Source organism: Copadichromis virginalis, linkage group LG3, assembly GCF_057382275.1.
Source record: "Copadichromis virginalis isolate Kocher_CV1m ecotype Utaka linkage group LG3, C_Virginalis_male_GT1.1, whole genome shotgun sequence".
Taxonomy (NCBI): Eukaryota; Metazoa; Chordata; class Actinopteri; order Cichliformes; family Cichlidae; genus Copadichromis; species Copadichromis virginalis.
Window position 1 is genome coordinate 44,232,425 of NC_140620.1, and position 16,986 is coordinate 44,249,410.

At 43.2% G+C, this 16,986-nt stretch overlaps 1 protein-coding gene across 2 annotated transcripts; it reads left to right on the top strand.

Moving 5' to 3' along the window:
• Positions 1-3,051: 3,051 nt before the first annotated feature.
• On the top strand, positions 3,052-16,955 carry LOC146714941 (phospholipid scramblase 2-like). Of its 2 annotated transcripts, XM_085451290.1 has the most exons (8): positions 3,052-3,187; positions 4,813-4,904; positions 6,898-7,172; positions 13,892-13,925; positions 14,115-14,335; positions 15,648-15,809; positions 16,470-16,640; positions 16,721-16,955. In XM_085451290.1, the coding sequence occupies exons 2-8, from the start codon at positions 4,892-4,894 to the stop codon at positions 16,778-16,780; spliced, it is 936 nt and encodes a 311-aa protein (XP_085307416.1). In that variant the 5' UTR covers positions 3,052-3,187; positions 4,813-4,891; the 3' UTR covers positions 16,781-16,955. The 2 variants fall into 2 exon arrangements, with proteins under 2 accessions (XP_085307416.1, XP_085307415.1); XM_085451289.1 differs by lacking the exon at positions 16,721-16,955 and having other exon boundaries at positions 3,059-3,187; positions 16,470-16,703.
• Positions 16,956-16,986: the final 31 nt, after the last annotated feature.

Sequence of the window (16,986 nt, forward strand, 5' to 3'; positions counted from 1 at the left end):
ATGAGCTTTGGTTTAGTAGGGGAAATCTAGTCCCTCCTGCTCCGCCTCAAAACAAGCTCCATTCAAATCGTGCTTTTAGCCAATTTTATTTTTTTTAACTGTTGAATGGCATCCTCACTTCAGTCTGAACTTTCTGTACTATTTGCCTATTAACAGAAAGTTATTTATATCCATGCCGTTGTTCAGAAGCATGAGTGAAAGACAACAGCAGTGCTACTGGGTTAGATACAAAATCTTAGTGCTCCATCTCCTGGGAGCATGTGAGATGTTCATGTATAGTATTTCAGAACATGTCTGCACATGTCCACCCATCCCTCAAGAACACTGAAGCATGGCTTTGGAGTTTGTTTTCATACATGATCACCTAATATTTTACCTGCTATTGCTGTGCAAATATTTAAACCAGTTGTAGCGTGTCGGTGTACACAGGGTCAATCTTAGCAGGCAGTAGGACAAAGGTAAGAGCCTCTCTTAGAGAACTAAAGAGCCACAGAGCTGAGATCCTGTGTTCAGGCCACCAGAGATCAGTTTCTACTACAATATTTACAAATGTATTAAAACAGAAAACCTATGTGCAAAAGACGTGCTATTTAAAACCACATCATGTCATCTTTCTTCTAAGCTGTTTCAAGAATATTAGTTTTGTCTTCGCCCACCTTCAGTATATGTAAACATTATTACTTTTTTTTTTTTTAATGCCTTTTTATATAGAGCATATATTGTTTTGATTTTCCTTGATGGCCATTTATATTTTACATGTATAAAATAGATTCCGATGGCTTATATTTTATCATTAGCTTCAAAAAAACAGGCAAGTGGGATTTTTTTTTTCTTTATTTGATGGTCTGACCTTTAGTTGCTGTTCAGCTCGCACTGGGTTCCAGTCATTTCATTGAAGTGCTTTATGAACCTCGTCCGTGGTCACGCCATGTACCGCCTCCATAACCTGAACAGAGAAATGAGAACAGCAGACAGTGAGCAGGAATACTGGAATTACTACCAACCAGACAAGCTGTCGTTTACATGGCCGCAATTTGTTCTTCTGTCTTTTATAGTGTTCAGTACATGTACAGGACAGAAGATGGATTTAGGCAGGGTGACATCATCTGTTGGTTTACGCTGTCACCATCTTGGTTGCTAAAAAGCTGATGTTGTGAGAAAGGCAGGTTGCAAAACCATTGCTCAATGGCAATGTGGGTAACCTGTGATTGAAAAAATTAGCCAATGAACGTGTGGCTTTATACCACAGATAATTCTCCGTTTTGAAATAGAATTTGACCAAGGCACCATTTTTATTCAATATGACTCTCAAATGACTTACTATGACTTACTGAGCCCATAAACTCAGGAGCAAAGTGTTTGCTCACAGGAAGCTGTGTCCCCATACCCTTCTATATGACTGGAACTCGTTTTGCAACCACAGCTACCATCTGTTGGCCTTCAGATAGAATGTAGATTTGAGACACTTCCACATTGCCTTCATTTTTTTTCCAAAGCGGAAGCTATGCCCATGTTTTATACTGTGTATGGTTCAGTAATAGCCAGAAAAGGGTTTCTGCACAACACATGATGTTACAGTGATGTTGACCTTTAATTTTTTTGGTCATAAAATGTTTTCTTTTTATAACGTAAGACATTTTTCAAGTGAGCACTTGTTTCCCTACAGGTGTTTCACAAAAACTGCATGAACAGGAGGTCTGACCTTCACTTTGGATCTAAATAATTTCAGTTTTATCACCATAAACACCTCCACCCCCCCCCCCCAATTTTTGCACATGTCGAGGAGCGTGTCAGACTACATTTCACTGTGTGTTATACTTGTATAACTATGCATGTGACAAATAAAGAACCTTGAACCTTGATAAAGGCATAAAATCATGTTGATCAGTAGGAATCTCATCACTTGCCTGTGCAATGAGACCCTCTCTTGTGTTCCCGTTCTCTTATTCGCTCCTGATCTCTCTCCTGCTGTCAGAGTACTCATCCAGCTGGATGGCACCTGCTCCACTCCACAGTATTGAGGCACCACGCTCTACCCCCGACAACCTGCTGAGGCTGGGGTTGTGTCTGGTTTAGATTAGAGATGGACCGATCCTAAATTACTGGATCGGATATCGGAGAAAAATAAAAAAAATGTAATCCGATCCATTAAATATCAAAAAAGCACCTCACAAAACTTGCGACACGGCGTAACTCTGCTCATAACCGTAGCACTTTGGAGCAGTGTGCTCACGTGATAGAGCGGCTGTGTGTATTTGTAGCCTCGCTACCAAACCTGCATTTCATCTCTGAGGAAGTTAACCCAGAGAGAAGTAAAGCAAGTGTGTAAGTTGATCTCTGAATGTTTGTAAAGCATTCCCATGTTAAGCTTAACAACCGATATATGGAGCGACTGCCTCTTCTCTCTCCCTCCCTCTCCTGCTGCTACTTCAGTCATGAAAGTAATTAATGATCAGTTTCATTTCTGTCTGTCTCTCTTCTTTGTTTTTGGCCCACTTTGCACCAGAAAGAGGAAACCAGCGGCTGAACAACAGCAGCACGTTTAAGCTTGATAAGCTGTTGTTAGAATTTATTTAATATTACTTTCTACTCCAGGATCTTTTTCTACGCAGCTGACGGCTGTAACTGTGCAGGGGCGGATCTAGCAAAATGTCTGCCATCTATAATCCAGTTTTGAGATCCCTTCCCAGACGCCTTAACGCCCACTCACATCCTGGGCCATCTGATCTCAGGAATTCGCATGATAAGGTGGGGCCAGGTTTCACAATGAACTCACCCGAAACTCTGGCTGATTGGGACCCACACCCAGTTTCACACCTTGGCTCAGGCGATTAGAGGATCATCAGGGGTCCTTTTGTCCCTCTGTGGGGGGTTTCTCCCACTAGGTTTATATCTGGGACTCTCCACCATTTGACCTTAGAACTGAAGAAGCTTCTCGGATGAGAGGTGAAACGTCTTCAAGTAACTTAAAGAAGTCCAGACGCTTTTCTTTGCAAGCTCCTTTGACTACGATGACCTGGATGACTGAGAACCTTCATAGACATATCTGAAGAGTACATAAATATCTGGTTTCAACTGTATATTTGATGATGTTGGTGTTTGGCTTGATTGTCAGCACAAAGAGGGAGAGAGAGGAACAGAGAGGGAGAGAGAGAATGAGGACAGAACAGAGATGGAACAAGAGCAGGTGAGACACACATGTTAGTCAAATGGTTGTTTGCCAAAACTCATCAGAACATGTACCTAGTGTTTCTTTTTAGATACCATTTGTTACTTTTCAAATATTTATTAAGTTTTGCAGGCTTGTTTGCACAACGAGGCTAAATAATTATATAAACTTTTCTCAATCTAAATATTGTACTTTGGTAGAATTAAAAAAATAAGTGTAGTGCAGGTCTATGATGATTTTTAGTGCTACTATCATCTAGTTCTGATTCTTGTTCTGTCTTGGTTAAGTCCTCAGTAGTCCTGATTTTGAACTGTTGTAGTCCTGTTTTAATTCTGGATCAGTTCTGGGTCTGGTTGAATTGGGGTTAGGTCCCTGTGTCTTGATACAGGCCCGACTTTGTTCTGCCTTGCTGCTTAATTAAAAAAAGTAGTTTAAGGTGTCCTGCATATGTATATAGAATAGCATCTGGCTGCAGTTTAAAGACTTTTTTTGTCTCGGTCTCGTCTCAACTTGGTCTTGTCTTGGTCTCGATACCCTCTGGTCTTGGTCTTGTCTTGGTCTCGGATTAGGCGGTCTTGACTACAAGTCTACTCTGGTGACGCCAGTCTCCTCTTCCCGCCCAGTGCACTAAAACACTCGTGTTCACAGCTCAATGATCCACCAAAACCTTAGCTTTAAAATCCTGGAAAGGGGGAGGAGACTAGAGAGAAGTGAGAGGATGAGAGGCTTACAGCACAGGTTAGAGAAAGTGGGCAGGAACCCTCTGCTTTCCCCCCACTTAAGTTTCGTTTCTTGTCGTTGGCACTTCAAGGCACTTCAAGGGAAACAGCCAGAGAGGTGAGATATTTTTGTGTGAGTGTGTGTGCTGTTCATGACCTTATTTTTCTTATTCTAAGGAGCTTGGAAAGAAAGCATCTGGACTTCTTTAAGTTTCTTGAAGACATTTCTTCTATCACCTGAGAAGCTTCTTGGGTTCTAAGAGCAAATGGTGGAGAGTCCCAGATTTGCTCTTAGAACTGAAGAAGCTTCTCAGATGGTTGGAGAAACGTCTTCAAGAAACTTAAAGATGTCCAGACGCGTTTCTGTCCAAGCTCCTTAGAGTACGATGACCTGGATGACTGAGAACCTTCACAGACATATTTTTTTCTTATTCTTTCTTTTACTACGACATAAAGAGTGTTCACGAGGCAGGAGATGCTCGTGGGCTTTAAGAAGCTGTAGGTGTTTTTCTTTTTAATGAGCTCTAATGGGAACCTGAGTGTACTTTAATGACATATAAATGGGGAAAAAAGGGCTCCATTAGCTGCAAGTCCTGCGCTGACACGGGGCACGCCCAATCCTTTGATTTTCATAATGTAGGTCTCCATCAGGGACAAAAGGGCCACAAGTTGGAACCCAACTTTGTCAGGATTGTTTTGCACCTCTGGGTTGTCTCTGAATATTATCCGTGAAGCTTTGTGTCAGGATCCCAGACAGGGCACATTTACACACAACTTCGAGTCGCTCGCCTTGAGGGCATAACCGATTAAGGTTAAGCATTCATGTTTGTGCAACTGTCGCTCTCTGTGCACCCTCCTCCTTCTGGTTTCTATCTCACCCACCCCTCCCCCTTTTTTCTCTTCTTCTTCCCTTTATCCTTTCAGTTTTCCATAGAATTTCCATAGGATTGCGTCGGGAAGTGTGACCTTATTTTTCTTCCTCCACCCACAAAAGCTCTGCACCATGTCTGCTCCTGGTAAGTGACTGTATTTCACATTTGTGCTGACTGTTTTCCTTTCTTCATTGGGAGAAAATATGAAGATGTAAGAGTGTTTTAAAAATGTGAGAAAAAAATCCGGTCCACCCCCCAAAAGAAAAACTACTCACTTGTTATCACTGTCACGGTCAGCAATGGCAGACCGTGGAGTTGAGGAAAGTGGGACCCAAACGCTGGACTCTTATAGTGAAGGACAGTGGATTTATTTATAGTGAGTGGAAGAACAACAACTATGTACAGATCCAGCCTCCAGTGGCGATTCCTCTGTGAATCCCACACAGTGCACGTGTCCATAAACAGTGAAAAAGGTGACAACTACAAAACCCGATTCTGCTCCGTGATTTCCCCTCGAGACGACGCTCTTCACTCCCGACTCCTGGTGACACAAAACCACACACAGCTCAGCAGGAAACCCACAGTAGCGATGTCGTTCACACAAACACCCATCAACAGAGGTACTTTACAGGGTTAACATAGTATAATCCCGCACTGACTGGAGCCCCGCCACCTTCCTAAGCAGGACATCAGCTGCAGCTGGTGAAGGCTAACGAGCAGAAGGTGCAACAGCCTCCAGTGCGGGAACACCTCCGGGTCACAGTCCCCTCAGCGACCCAAAAAATCCGGGAGCGCGTATGATCACACACACAGGAAGGAGGAAAAAAGGAAAGAAAACCACCAAAACACAACATACGGAATAATAAACATATCCAAAAAATACATGAGCCCTGGGTCCTTAGACTGCTGTTCACCCCAAGTCCAGCACCCTGAGGCTGTACGCTAAGCGGAAGAAAGGAGGCCAGGGACTAGTGAGTGTCAGCACCACAGTCCAGGATGAGGCAGTGAACATCCGTGAATACATCAGGAAGATGGCCCCAACCGACCACGTGCTCAGTGAATACCTCAGGCAGCAGAAATCCGAGGAAGTGGAGGCACCATCCTGGAGGGACAGGACCCTGCACAGTATGTACCGCCGGCAGATAGAAGAGGTGGCTGATATCCAGAAATCCTACCAGTGGCTGGACAAAGCTGGACTGAAAGACAGCACAGAGGCACTAATCATGGCAGCACAAGAACAAACTCTGAGCACAAGATCCATAGAGGCTGGGGTCTATCACACCAGGCAAGACCCCAGGTGCAGGCTGTGTAAAGATGCCCCAGAGACTATCCAGCACATAACAGCAGGGTGCAAGATGCTAGCTGGCAGGGCATACATGGTATGCCATAACCAAGTGGCCGGCATAGTATACAGAAACATCTGTGCTGACTATGGCCTGGAAGTCGCAAGGTCAAAATGGGAAATGCCAACCATGGTGGTGGAGAAGGACCGAGCTAATCTGTGGGACTTCCAGATACAGATGGACAAAATGGTGGTGGCTAACCAACCGGACATAGTGGTGGTAGATAAACAGAAGAAGACGGCCATAGTGATCGATGTAGCAGGTCCGAATGACAGCAACATCAGGAAGAAGGAACACAAGAAACTTGAGAAATACCAAGGGCTCAGAGAAGAGCTGGAGAAGATGTGGAGGATGAAGGTAACAGTGATCCCAGTGGTAACTAGCTAAGCAAGTGGCTCCAGCAAATCCAGGAAAAACATCAGAGATCTCTGTCCAGAAGAGTGCTAGGAACAGCTAAGATACTTCGCAGGACCCTCAGGTTCCCAGGCCTCTGATAGAGGACCCGAGCTTGAAGGATAGAGAGGGGAATTTATATACCGGTATATATATGTAGCGTAGTTTTTATGTGTGTATATTTATATTGTCATTCATACTCAGAGTTGATGGATTGTTTTAGTTTTTTGTGATCTCTTACATTTCCCCCTTGTATTTCTTATTTGTGCTAAATATTGGTAAATATTGAGCTCTACTTTCTCAAGTTTGACTGTCATAGTTTGTATGGCGACAACCGAGCTCATATATTCAAATTCAGTCAAATCAGACTGTCAGTATATCTGAACAGATTTCCCCTCCAGTTTACCCAGGTGCTCCAAACCAGTCATCCTACCCCATGTCTCAGCCCGGTGGAGGTACATGTCCAGTTTCTCCTGGATATGGACACCCCAGTCATGGCCATCCACCGGGCTTCAACATGGGCTATAAAAAACAGCCTACGGTCATGTACCAGCCAGTACCCATAGGACCAGCTCCAGGCCCTGAATACGGTGGCCCATCAGGGGGGATTTCACCAGCTCCTGGAGGTCCAGCAGTCCCCGTTGGTGTCCCACCTGGACTTGAGTACCTCACACAGGTAGGGCAGAGAAAGGTTAAACCAGTGCAGTTTTTTGTTGTTTTGTTTTATATGCTGTCCTGTTCAGCAGCTTTTGGAGTCACAATTATGATCTGAATGCACTCTTGTGCCAAACATATTTTGCTTTTCCAAGATGAGCTCTGAAAATTCACTGTAGGCTCCACTTGTTCACGTCTTTCTTTCATCTATCTAGTTATTTCTTTCTATTAGTGTTATATCAGTCATTGGATAGTAGAGACCTTCCCAAACTGTGGGGCCCATCCCCGGGGGGGGGGGGGGGGGGGGGGGGGGCGCAGAGCCATGGCAGGGGGGGCACGGGATGAAAAGGGGGGGGGGAAAAACAAAACGCTTGGACACTGCTAGCACGGGCGCCTACAGAAACGCAAAGCAGGAGATGAAGCATAGCTGAATATGTTTCCAAACCAACTTCATTCTAAGCCTAGGACTAGAAAATATGGTGAAGCATATCTGCCCTTTGGTTTCACCTGCACAAGTGCCGAGGTAGGTCTCCCCTGCAGAATTGGTCTTCCCTTTGTTGGGAGCAGCGCTGGGCTGTTTAAATCACGGACAAACAGTATCCCACATTTGTGATTTTTAGTTCACAAACACTTGCTGTAATAACTAACTACTCCTGACATTTTGGAGATGTTAGCTCTGTATACAGTAAAGTTACAGCGGGATACAAATAATATCAGGCTGATCCTGCCACGATTTGTTCCACCTGTTCAAATCACGGACAAACAGTATCCCACAGCTGTTTATGTTTTTGAACCCATTTTGCACAGAGAGGCATTTTTTGAAAAATGTATTGATAGCAATGTTGAATATTATTACACAGGGAAAAAAAACAACTACACGTAAAATAATCACATCTGCCTTTGTAAATGGAGGGACTGTAACTGCGTGCGTGTATGTAAGCGTGTAAAACCTGCAGATAGTCAGAGTAACAGTATTTTGTCTCTATCTGCCATTCTGCAATTCTCATGTAAACAATAACGTGGCGCACAGCGTGACGTGAAAAAAGGCACATACCTTTGACATTGGGTGACGAACTCTGTATTCCTCGTCCACACATAAACACAAAAAAGGAGTTTTGAAAAATCTCAGTTTTCGGTGATTCGAAACGCTGTTTATGTGTGGACGAAACAGCTGCGTTTTCAAAAATACCCGTGTAGGTGTGGAGGACGTAGCGTAAAAGAGTTAGTAGTTTATTTTCTTACTACCTGTAATTTATTGCAGATTACTTGTATTTGCTTAATTGTTTACTAAATGTTTGAGGTGTGAAATAAACCGCAATGGAGCAAAATATGAGTGTGTGTGTGTGTATATATATATATATATATATATATTCACTAAGACTGGTGGACCTAAATCTTCACCACCACCACGTCTGGTATACATACAAGCGAAAAAGGGGAGTGGGTGGGTCAGCGCTCAGGGCACAGAAACTAAGCTGGCTTCAAACACCATTTATTTCCATAATAAAAAAACACAGCCAGAGTCACAAATACAAGATAAAATTCCCCGTATACAATAAAAGTAGTGTTGCAACCCGCTAAAAACCCTGCCGGCAGAAATAACTATACAATATTAAAACAAGGCTAAAACATGTTTTCCATATACTAAAATTACTCTCCCATAGTCCCATAATCCCACAGTCCAGCCACACATGGGCGAATGGTCCTTATATGAAAGAGACAGGAGAGGAACTTCTCTTCCAGTATGGTAAAACTCGTCAGCAACAGACCAGGGAGGGGGCTCCTATCGCAGACCTGTCTCCTCCTGACAGCGCGTCGCCGCACAGTCCCGCCCCACTCCACACCTGAACACGGCCTCCCTCGTCTCACCGTCAGATGCAGGCAGAAGGACATCCCTGCCCTGTTGTGCATTGCAGCCATCGCCACCGACTGTTGCCGTTCCTGCGTTGGGAGTGGATCGCCGAACGACTCGCGGCACCCCACAGCAGAGGCGGAGCCAGACATTTGAAACACCCGGGGCTTAGCCCAAAAGGGTAGTATGCATGTGGGATTTTTTTTTTTCTTTTTTTTTGGGGGGGGGGGGGGGGGGTTAGAAATGAGTGAAAGATTAATAGGCTCTGTTTTGAGTTTTGTTCAAAAAAGAATGTCTTCTTATAGGGAAAAATATATATCACATGTGCAGGACACCTTAAACTAGTTTTTTTAATTAAGCAGCAAGGCAGAACAGGGTCAGGGCTGTATCAAGACATGAGGACTAAACCCCAATTCAACCAGACCCAGAACTGATCCAGAATTAAAACAGGACTACAAGAGTTCAAAATCAGGAGTACTTGGGATTTAACCAAGACAGAACCACAATCAGAACTAGATGATAGTAGCACTAAAAATCATCATAGACCTGCACTACACTTGTTTAATTCTACCAAAGTCCACTATTTAGATTGAGAAAAGTTTATATAATTATTTAGCCTTGTTGTGCAAACAAGCCTGCAAAACTTAATAAATATAGAATTTGAAAAATAACAAACCTAAAAAGAAACACTAGGTACGAGATACATGAGTACCTATGATACGGTGATACTTTTGGCAAACGACCATTTGACTAACATGTGTGTCTCACCTGCTCTTGTTCCATCTCTGTTCTGTCCTCATTCTCCATCTCCCTCTCTGTTCCTCTCTCTCCCTCTGTGTGCTGACAATCATCAAATATACAGGTGAAACCAGATATTTACAAACTCTTCAGATCAAAACACAAACACTTTTTTAATTGCAACATCAAATCAGACTAAATGTTTATTTTTTTTGATTGATAAATATAAAAACATATTTGTTAACTTTAAGAGTAAAGAGAGAAACTATCTGTATTTCTTAATTGTAAATGGCACCAAATTGTATTCAAAATTGAGCCACACTTATGGAGCTCCACAATTCTTTTTCTGGTGTTTTGGTTGATATCGCTTGGTTTTCCCATTTCAAAGAAACAGGCTCTGTGTTTTGCCTTATATGCATCCACAGCTGTGCCACCACTTTACTCACATGGACTCTACTAACCTATCAGAAGCTTCTTCAGCTCAGAATGGAATCGTCTGGAGTTTTCTTATTAATTAACAATAAACTTAGTGTATATGTACTCCTAAATTTAATGAAAGTGATAAAAATAGATCTCTCTCTCTCTTTATTCTGACATTTAACTAATTCAAAATATATTTCAATATTTATCTAAAACAAAAATTTACTCTAAATTGATGTTGTACAGTAAAAATATTTTATGTTTTCTCCCTAAAGTGTATGTAAATATCTGGTTACAAATGTGAATATCCTGCTGTGTACTGAAATCCCTCTTGTTTTGCATAGAAATATACTGAACAACATACAAAGCATAATATATAAAATAACATTTACCTGAGTTTTTTCTTTGAAAGAACCCTCTAATGTCCATTCTTATATTTCAGTACATAACTGAAACCAATTTAGTCGGGGAGGGTAAGAACTGAAAATATGAAATAAACACACGTAAGCTAAGACTCTCTTAAAAAAATAGCATTTGTTCGGCTTTTCATTTCGCCATTTGTTGATTCACTTGAAGAGCGAGTAACGTAATATTGGTCAAGTGATCAGTTTGATATCAATCTTTCATGATGCACCGTCATATTTACATTATTTGTACAGTAGGAATGATTTGCTTTGGTACCTGGTCAAACTTAAGCTCTCCTTAGTATGGCTGGCTCCGTTTCTCCAACAGCGCACTCACTGCTGGCAGCAGCTGCCCCGCCCTCTCGCTCAGTCGCTTAGTGCCTGAGCTCGGATCATACCAATATCAGGGGGGATTCACGCACAGTCGTAAATTCCCACAGTGTGCACTATGTGCTTCGAATATTGTGTGTACTTTTTGTTTTATACAGTTGTCAGCCAGGCATCTAACTATGAAAAAATTACACTCCAAAAGACCCCGGGCTTCTGACAAAACAACCCGGGCTTAAGCCCAGTAAGCCACCCCCACGCTCCGCCCCTGCCCCACAGTCAGGCAGCAGTTCCTTCCACACACGTGCGGGCTTGCACGCGCTCCTTTTTCTCCTGCCCACCTTTCGTGCGTCACTCTCTTTGTCTCTGCGCTCGCTATCCCCTTTAACAGGTCAACCTGGCGGCTGATAGGCCACCTTGGGGAACGCCCCCACCTCACAGGTGCCTACAATTGACTGTTTAGTCCACAGTGGGTTAAAGGAACATGGTACAACATTAACACAAATATAAATATGAGGATAAAACCATGCAGTATAAATATCAATAAACAAACATGCAATATAAATATCACTATAAAATCATGCAAATAAAATCAACACTATGTACCAATACACAGATTGATAAAACATAAAAACACAAATTTCCGCTGTGTGACATATATATATATATAAAACAGGGCGTTGTTGGAATGCTACTACGCAAGTAACCCCGGCGGAAGGGGCTACATGAATAGGATGAGGGACCTATGGATTCTTCGATACCCAACATCCACAATGACGGCGAAACAACTAGTAGCTCAGTGTTCCAACATTCGAAAGAAGGGACTGCTCTCACAGCTAGAGATTGACGAGGTACAACATAAATGCTACGGCAAGGGGGAGCCAGGACGCCAGGTCAGGGGGGAGATATCATCACCCCCACCCGAGATTGGGTACCAAGCCCCAAGTGCGATAGGAGAAGGATTGTTGAGTGCGAGAGGAACTGACCTGAAAGAAAGGATTATGGCCAAGCTTGAAACCTGGACCCCCGTAGCCGGTTACCAAGATTACGTGAAGTACCCTCAGAAGGTCTGCTAGATGATGTTAATGCAGCACTACGGGCAATACCTACAACCACGATTACCGACACTAACAAGCTGATCTACAATTCGGCAGCAGTGATCAGTGAGATGCTTGGCTACAAGTTGAACAGCCACAAGGGGCAGTACCCTCCATGGAGAAGGAGGCTAGAGGCTAAGATCAAGGTAGCACGGAGGGAGGTTAGCCAACTAAGGGAGTTGCAGAAAGGTGCGACAAATAAGGTGCCTAAGAAATACAGCAAGCTGTCCATACCTGAGGCCTTGGAAACTGCCAAGCAAAGACTCACAGCCTTGGCCAGCCGCTTGAGGAGGTACACCAGAGAGATAGAAGGCAGGAGAATAAACCAGCTGTTCTCCACGGAACCAGCAAAGGTGTACTCTCAGTGGCAGGGGAACAATATGAGAACAGCACCACCAAGGCTGGAGGCAGAACAATACTGGAAGAGCATATGGGAGAAGGACGCAACCCATAACGGCAATGCTCAGTGGCCAGAAGGGACCGGTCCCCTCCAACTACCGACCAATAACCTGCCTCAGCACCACGTGGAAGCTCCTGTCAGGCATCATAGTGGCTAAGATGAACAGGCACATGGGTCAATACATGAGCGGGGCACAGAAAGGGATGGGCAAGAATACCAGAGGGACAAAACACCAGCTACTGGCAGACCAAGCAGTCAGCCGAGACTGCAAGACCAGACTGACCAACCTGTGCAGTGGATTGATTACAAGAAGGCCTATGACTCAATGCCCCACACCTGGATCCTGGAATGCCTAGAATTGTACAAGATCAACAGGACCCTGAGAGCCTTCATCGGGAACTCAATGGGGATGTAGCCGACAACACTGGAGGCCAACTTCAAGCCCATAGCACAAGTCACCATCAAGTGCGGGATCTACCAAGGAGGTGCTCTGTCCCCACTGCTGTTCTGCATAGGCCTGAACCCCCTCAGTGAGATCATTAACAAGACTGGCTACGGATACCGACTACGGAACGGAGCAGTTGTCAGCCACCTCCTGTACATGGATGACATCAAGCTGTATGCCAAGAGTGAACGAGACATCGATTCACTGATCCACACCAACAGGATATGCAGCAATGACATCGGAATGTTGTTCGGGCTGGAGAAGTGTAGTCGGATGGTAACAAAGAGAGGGAAGCCACTGACATCAAGACAAGAAAGCTCCTTACCATGCATGGAGGGTTTCACCCCACGTCCAGCACCCTGAGGCTATACGCTAACCGGAAGGAAGGGGGCCGGATGACTCATTTAATCCTCCCATTTTATTTGGATTTGGTATGAACCTGAAAAGCTGCTGGCCATGGGGGTGAACAGATACAGTTCCTGGATCTCTCATAGACCTCTTAGTAAGAGAAAAGGTCACATGTTTAAGACTGTTGTGGGTAAAAGTAGCATTTTGTAGTTCTGTTATTGGCTCACCATTGAAATACTTGTACAGTAGTTTGCTGCACTATTTGGTGATCATTAATCTCATCTCGGATTTGGAAATGTGTGACACCAAAGTCAGTTTCCTTTTTAAAATAATACGCGAGGTCAGTCCCGTTGGCCATTTGAACCCAGTTAAAGATCACATTCAAAAAATTTTCTTTTAAAAATCCCTCTATAGGATTTATTTGTGCAAATATTAAAGGAAACACCTCCCAAGCTTGCATTATATACACATTAGTGCTTGATTAGCTTTGCAGACAAAGAGAAAGAAGGTATGTTTGTTTAACCAGCAGAGTCTGATGGAGCTGAAATACTCTATGGCTTAAAGAATGAATTTTTATATGGGAAGGTCATTTGCATTGAAAATGCCTGATATGTGCTTTTAATTGTTTTTAGAAGGAAGAGACTTTCAGATTGCAGGATGTGCCACAGAGTTGCTTTATTTTCAGTTTGCTTTCTCTCCTTCGGTTTTAGATTGACCAGATCCTGATCCATCAGAAAGTCGAAGGTGAGGCGTGCATCTTGTACAACACAGAATATTTAATCCTTCAGCAGCTCATAAGCAGCAGTGTGTGAGGCTTAAAGCCTTTCAAGATGAAAACGAATGGAAGAAAAATTATATCTGCCCTTGAAATTCCTTACTTATTGTTACTTCATTGCTCACCGTTTTCCCTTCTCTTTTCCCAACCACGCCCAGCATTCATCGGTTTTGAGAAAAACAGACAGTATGAAATCAAAAACAGTCTGGGTCAAAAGATCTACGAGGCCAAAGAGAAGAGTGACTGCTGCGAAAGGAACTGTTACGGCTCTCTGCGCAGCTTCGACATGAAAATAAAGGACAACATGGACAGGGAGGTTATCCGTCTCATCAGGCCTTTCCGCTGCTCCTCCTGCTGTTGCCCCTGCTACCTGCAAGAGGTCAGTCCACTCTAATGTTTCTGTGTTTGAGTAGAAGTGACTTGGCTAGTGTTGAAAGAGGTTAATGGAGTCATATTGCATTCATTTACCACACCTAGACCAATATTGTTCCCGGTCAAAAGCATTTTTGGTGTGAAATCTGAGTACTCATCCATCATATCTGGATTATTGTATTTGATCTAGATGTGCTGGTTAATCTGTAGCTATAGCAAATATCTGAAGAGACTCAAATAGGGAAGAATAAACTCTTTACTTTCTGTAGCACTCTGTTCACTTTCTGTAGCACTCTGTTCACTTTCTGTAGCACTCTGTTCGTAGTTTATGTTAAGACATACCTAATCACTTTTTTTTGATTAAATAAAGATAGATACAAAAGTTAGATCAGATAAAGGCAAATAAATCAAGACATTACAGTTTTATAAGGGGCAATGAATTGTTTTTAATGTAATGTAGAAATTAAAGGAAAAATCTGAAGATTTTAAGAGAAACGTGAGCTCTGTAGTTTATTTTGTGACACTTACACTTACAACAGCTCATCTCCTGTTCAGGATTTACTTCTATACTTCAGGAATGTTTTTAGTGGAGCTGCTATACAAGTCTGATTTATTCGCCTGCCTCTGTTAACCCTGCTGGATTTAAAGTAGTTTTTAGGGTGGGAAGTGGGCTAATTTACTGCTGATTGGTCCAGGTGACCAAAGAAACTGCTCTGAGTTATCAGTGTGCTCTGTCCTGGAACCAGCTGCATGCAGATTAATGTTCTCTGCATTGACAGTCGATTGGAGCTGCAGACCCTGCCTGTATCATTAGTGATCATTGATGTGAAATTGGAGTCAGTTTGACAAGGACACTGGTATTTGCTTTTTATGCATGTTTGAGTTTTATGGTGAAATGTACAGAGTGCACAGTGTAAGCAGTTAAAAGGAGGCTTCCAGTGAGCAGTCAAAAAATTAACAGCTACTAACCGTAGTCCATCCAGGCATGCTCAAGAAGATGGTCTTGAGGCCAAATTTAGGGAAAGCATTTGATTCAAGATCTTTGTGATCACCCATTAAACACTGTTCTACAGCCTGTTTAGAACATCAAATTCAAATGTTATTATCAGCAGACTTTGATTATTAAATTGTCAGTGTGTTTACCACTTTGATCTGCTTTTCCCCCTCAACAGTAAATGCACTGTGGAACAGATGCAGACAGCGTGACATTTTATTTATAGCTGTCAGTGTCCAGGAAAGAGAGCAAACGAAGCTCTGTGAAATAGCTTTCTAATTTTGTGCAGAGCTACTATGTGTCTAACTAACTATGTGACCAACAGATGGAGGTCCAGGCTCCACCTGGGACCACCATAGGGTACGTCAAACAGGACTGGCACCCTTTCCTGCCAAAGTTTTCCATCCAGGGAGCAAACAAGGAGACACTCATGAGACTGGAGGGGCCCTGCTTTGCCTGCAACTGCTGTGGAGATGTCAACTTTGAGGTGAGCTCAGAGGGTCATTGTTTGTGGGGGGAAACCGAACTCTGAGTAAATTTCATCCATCAGCCAACAGTGATTTGTTACAGATCCACTCAGATAATCTAAACAGGACTGGTAACAGTCACAGAAATGTTGATGATGATTTTAATTAAGTCAACTAATAATTGGGCAGTTAATAATTATAAAAAGAGGAGCTTTGGTGGAGGTTTGTTGCAAAGCAGCTTGCAGGTGAATTGCAGTTGTAGGCAGGCTAAAGCAGCTTAAACAGCAGATCAGGTCAGCTAATCTCCCAGGATTGCAGCAGAGCCTGATTTTTGTTTATTACGTAATCTTCTTGTGTCTTGGTGAGCTTGCTTGTCAGTATTTTCTCCCACTCGTCCAGTTACTTTTCCAACACTAAAGAGCATTCACGGAAACACATTTTTCCCATTAGTTTGACACCAAGTGAATGATCCTTAGTGCTGCTGGTGGTCAGATTGTGTTACCTTTCATAAGGACCAAAAAAGCTGTTTTATCTCCTGGTAAGCTAACTGCACATTAAGCTCATATTTCTCAGTAAGAAGGCAAAACAAATTTAAACAAATCAGCAACAATGTGAACAGTTTTGAGTGTTTAAGAAAGCAATTGTGGCTGACGAACGCTGGTATTCTTATTGTTGTTCAGCTCAAGGGGAAAGATGGCGACACCCCCATTGGTCGCATCAGCAGGCAGTGGGGCGGCCTTCTGAAGGAAACCTTCACTGACACCAGTAACTTTGGCATCCAGTTCCCGCTGGACTTGGACGTGAAGATGAAAGCTGTGCTGATGGGCGCCTGCTTCCTCGTTCCTCACGATGTAGATGGACATTGTTGATTTTGAAATATGTGGTGTGTTGCTGAATAAAACAATCGAATACTTTTGGCGTTGCTCTGCAGGATTTCATGTTCTTTGAGAAAATCGGAGAGGCCAACAATTGCAGCAGTGTGTTTTCATAACAGAAGAAAACGAAAACATGGGGGGATGCCCTGCGATGAAGGTGTTTTCCTGTTATGTACTGGGCTCCAGACTAACTTTTGCCATGATTGCACTGGTGCGCCTAACTTTTTTTCTTAGGTGCACCAGCACAAAAGTTAGGTGCACCCAAATTTTTCACCCGAATCGCTGAACCCCACTGTTCACTTTTTTTTAAATTGCTGTGCAT

What these genes read in the sequence shown, in the direction of transcription:
- LOC146714941 (XM_085451290.1), top strand. An exon ending in GTGGAGATGTCAACTTTGAG is followed by an intron (nt 15,810 to 16,469) that starts GTGAGCTCAGAG and finishes ATTGTTGTTCAG; the next exon opens with CTCAAGGGGAAAGATGGCGA. An exon ending in GCTTCCTCGTTCCTCACGAT is followed by an intron (nt 16,641 to 16,720) that starts GTAGATGGACAT and finishes GTTGCTCTGCAG; the next exon opens with GATTTCATGTTCTTTGAGAA.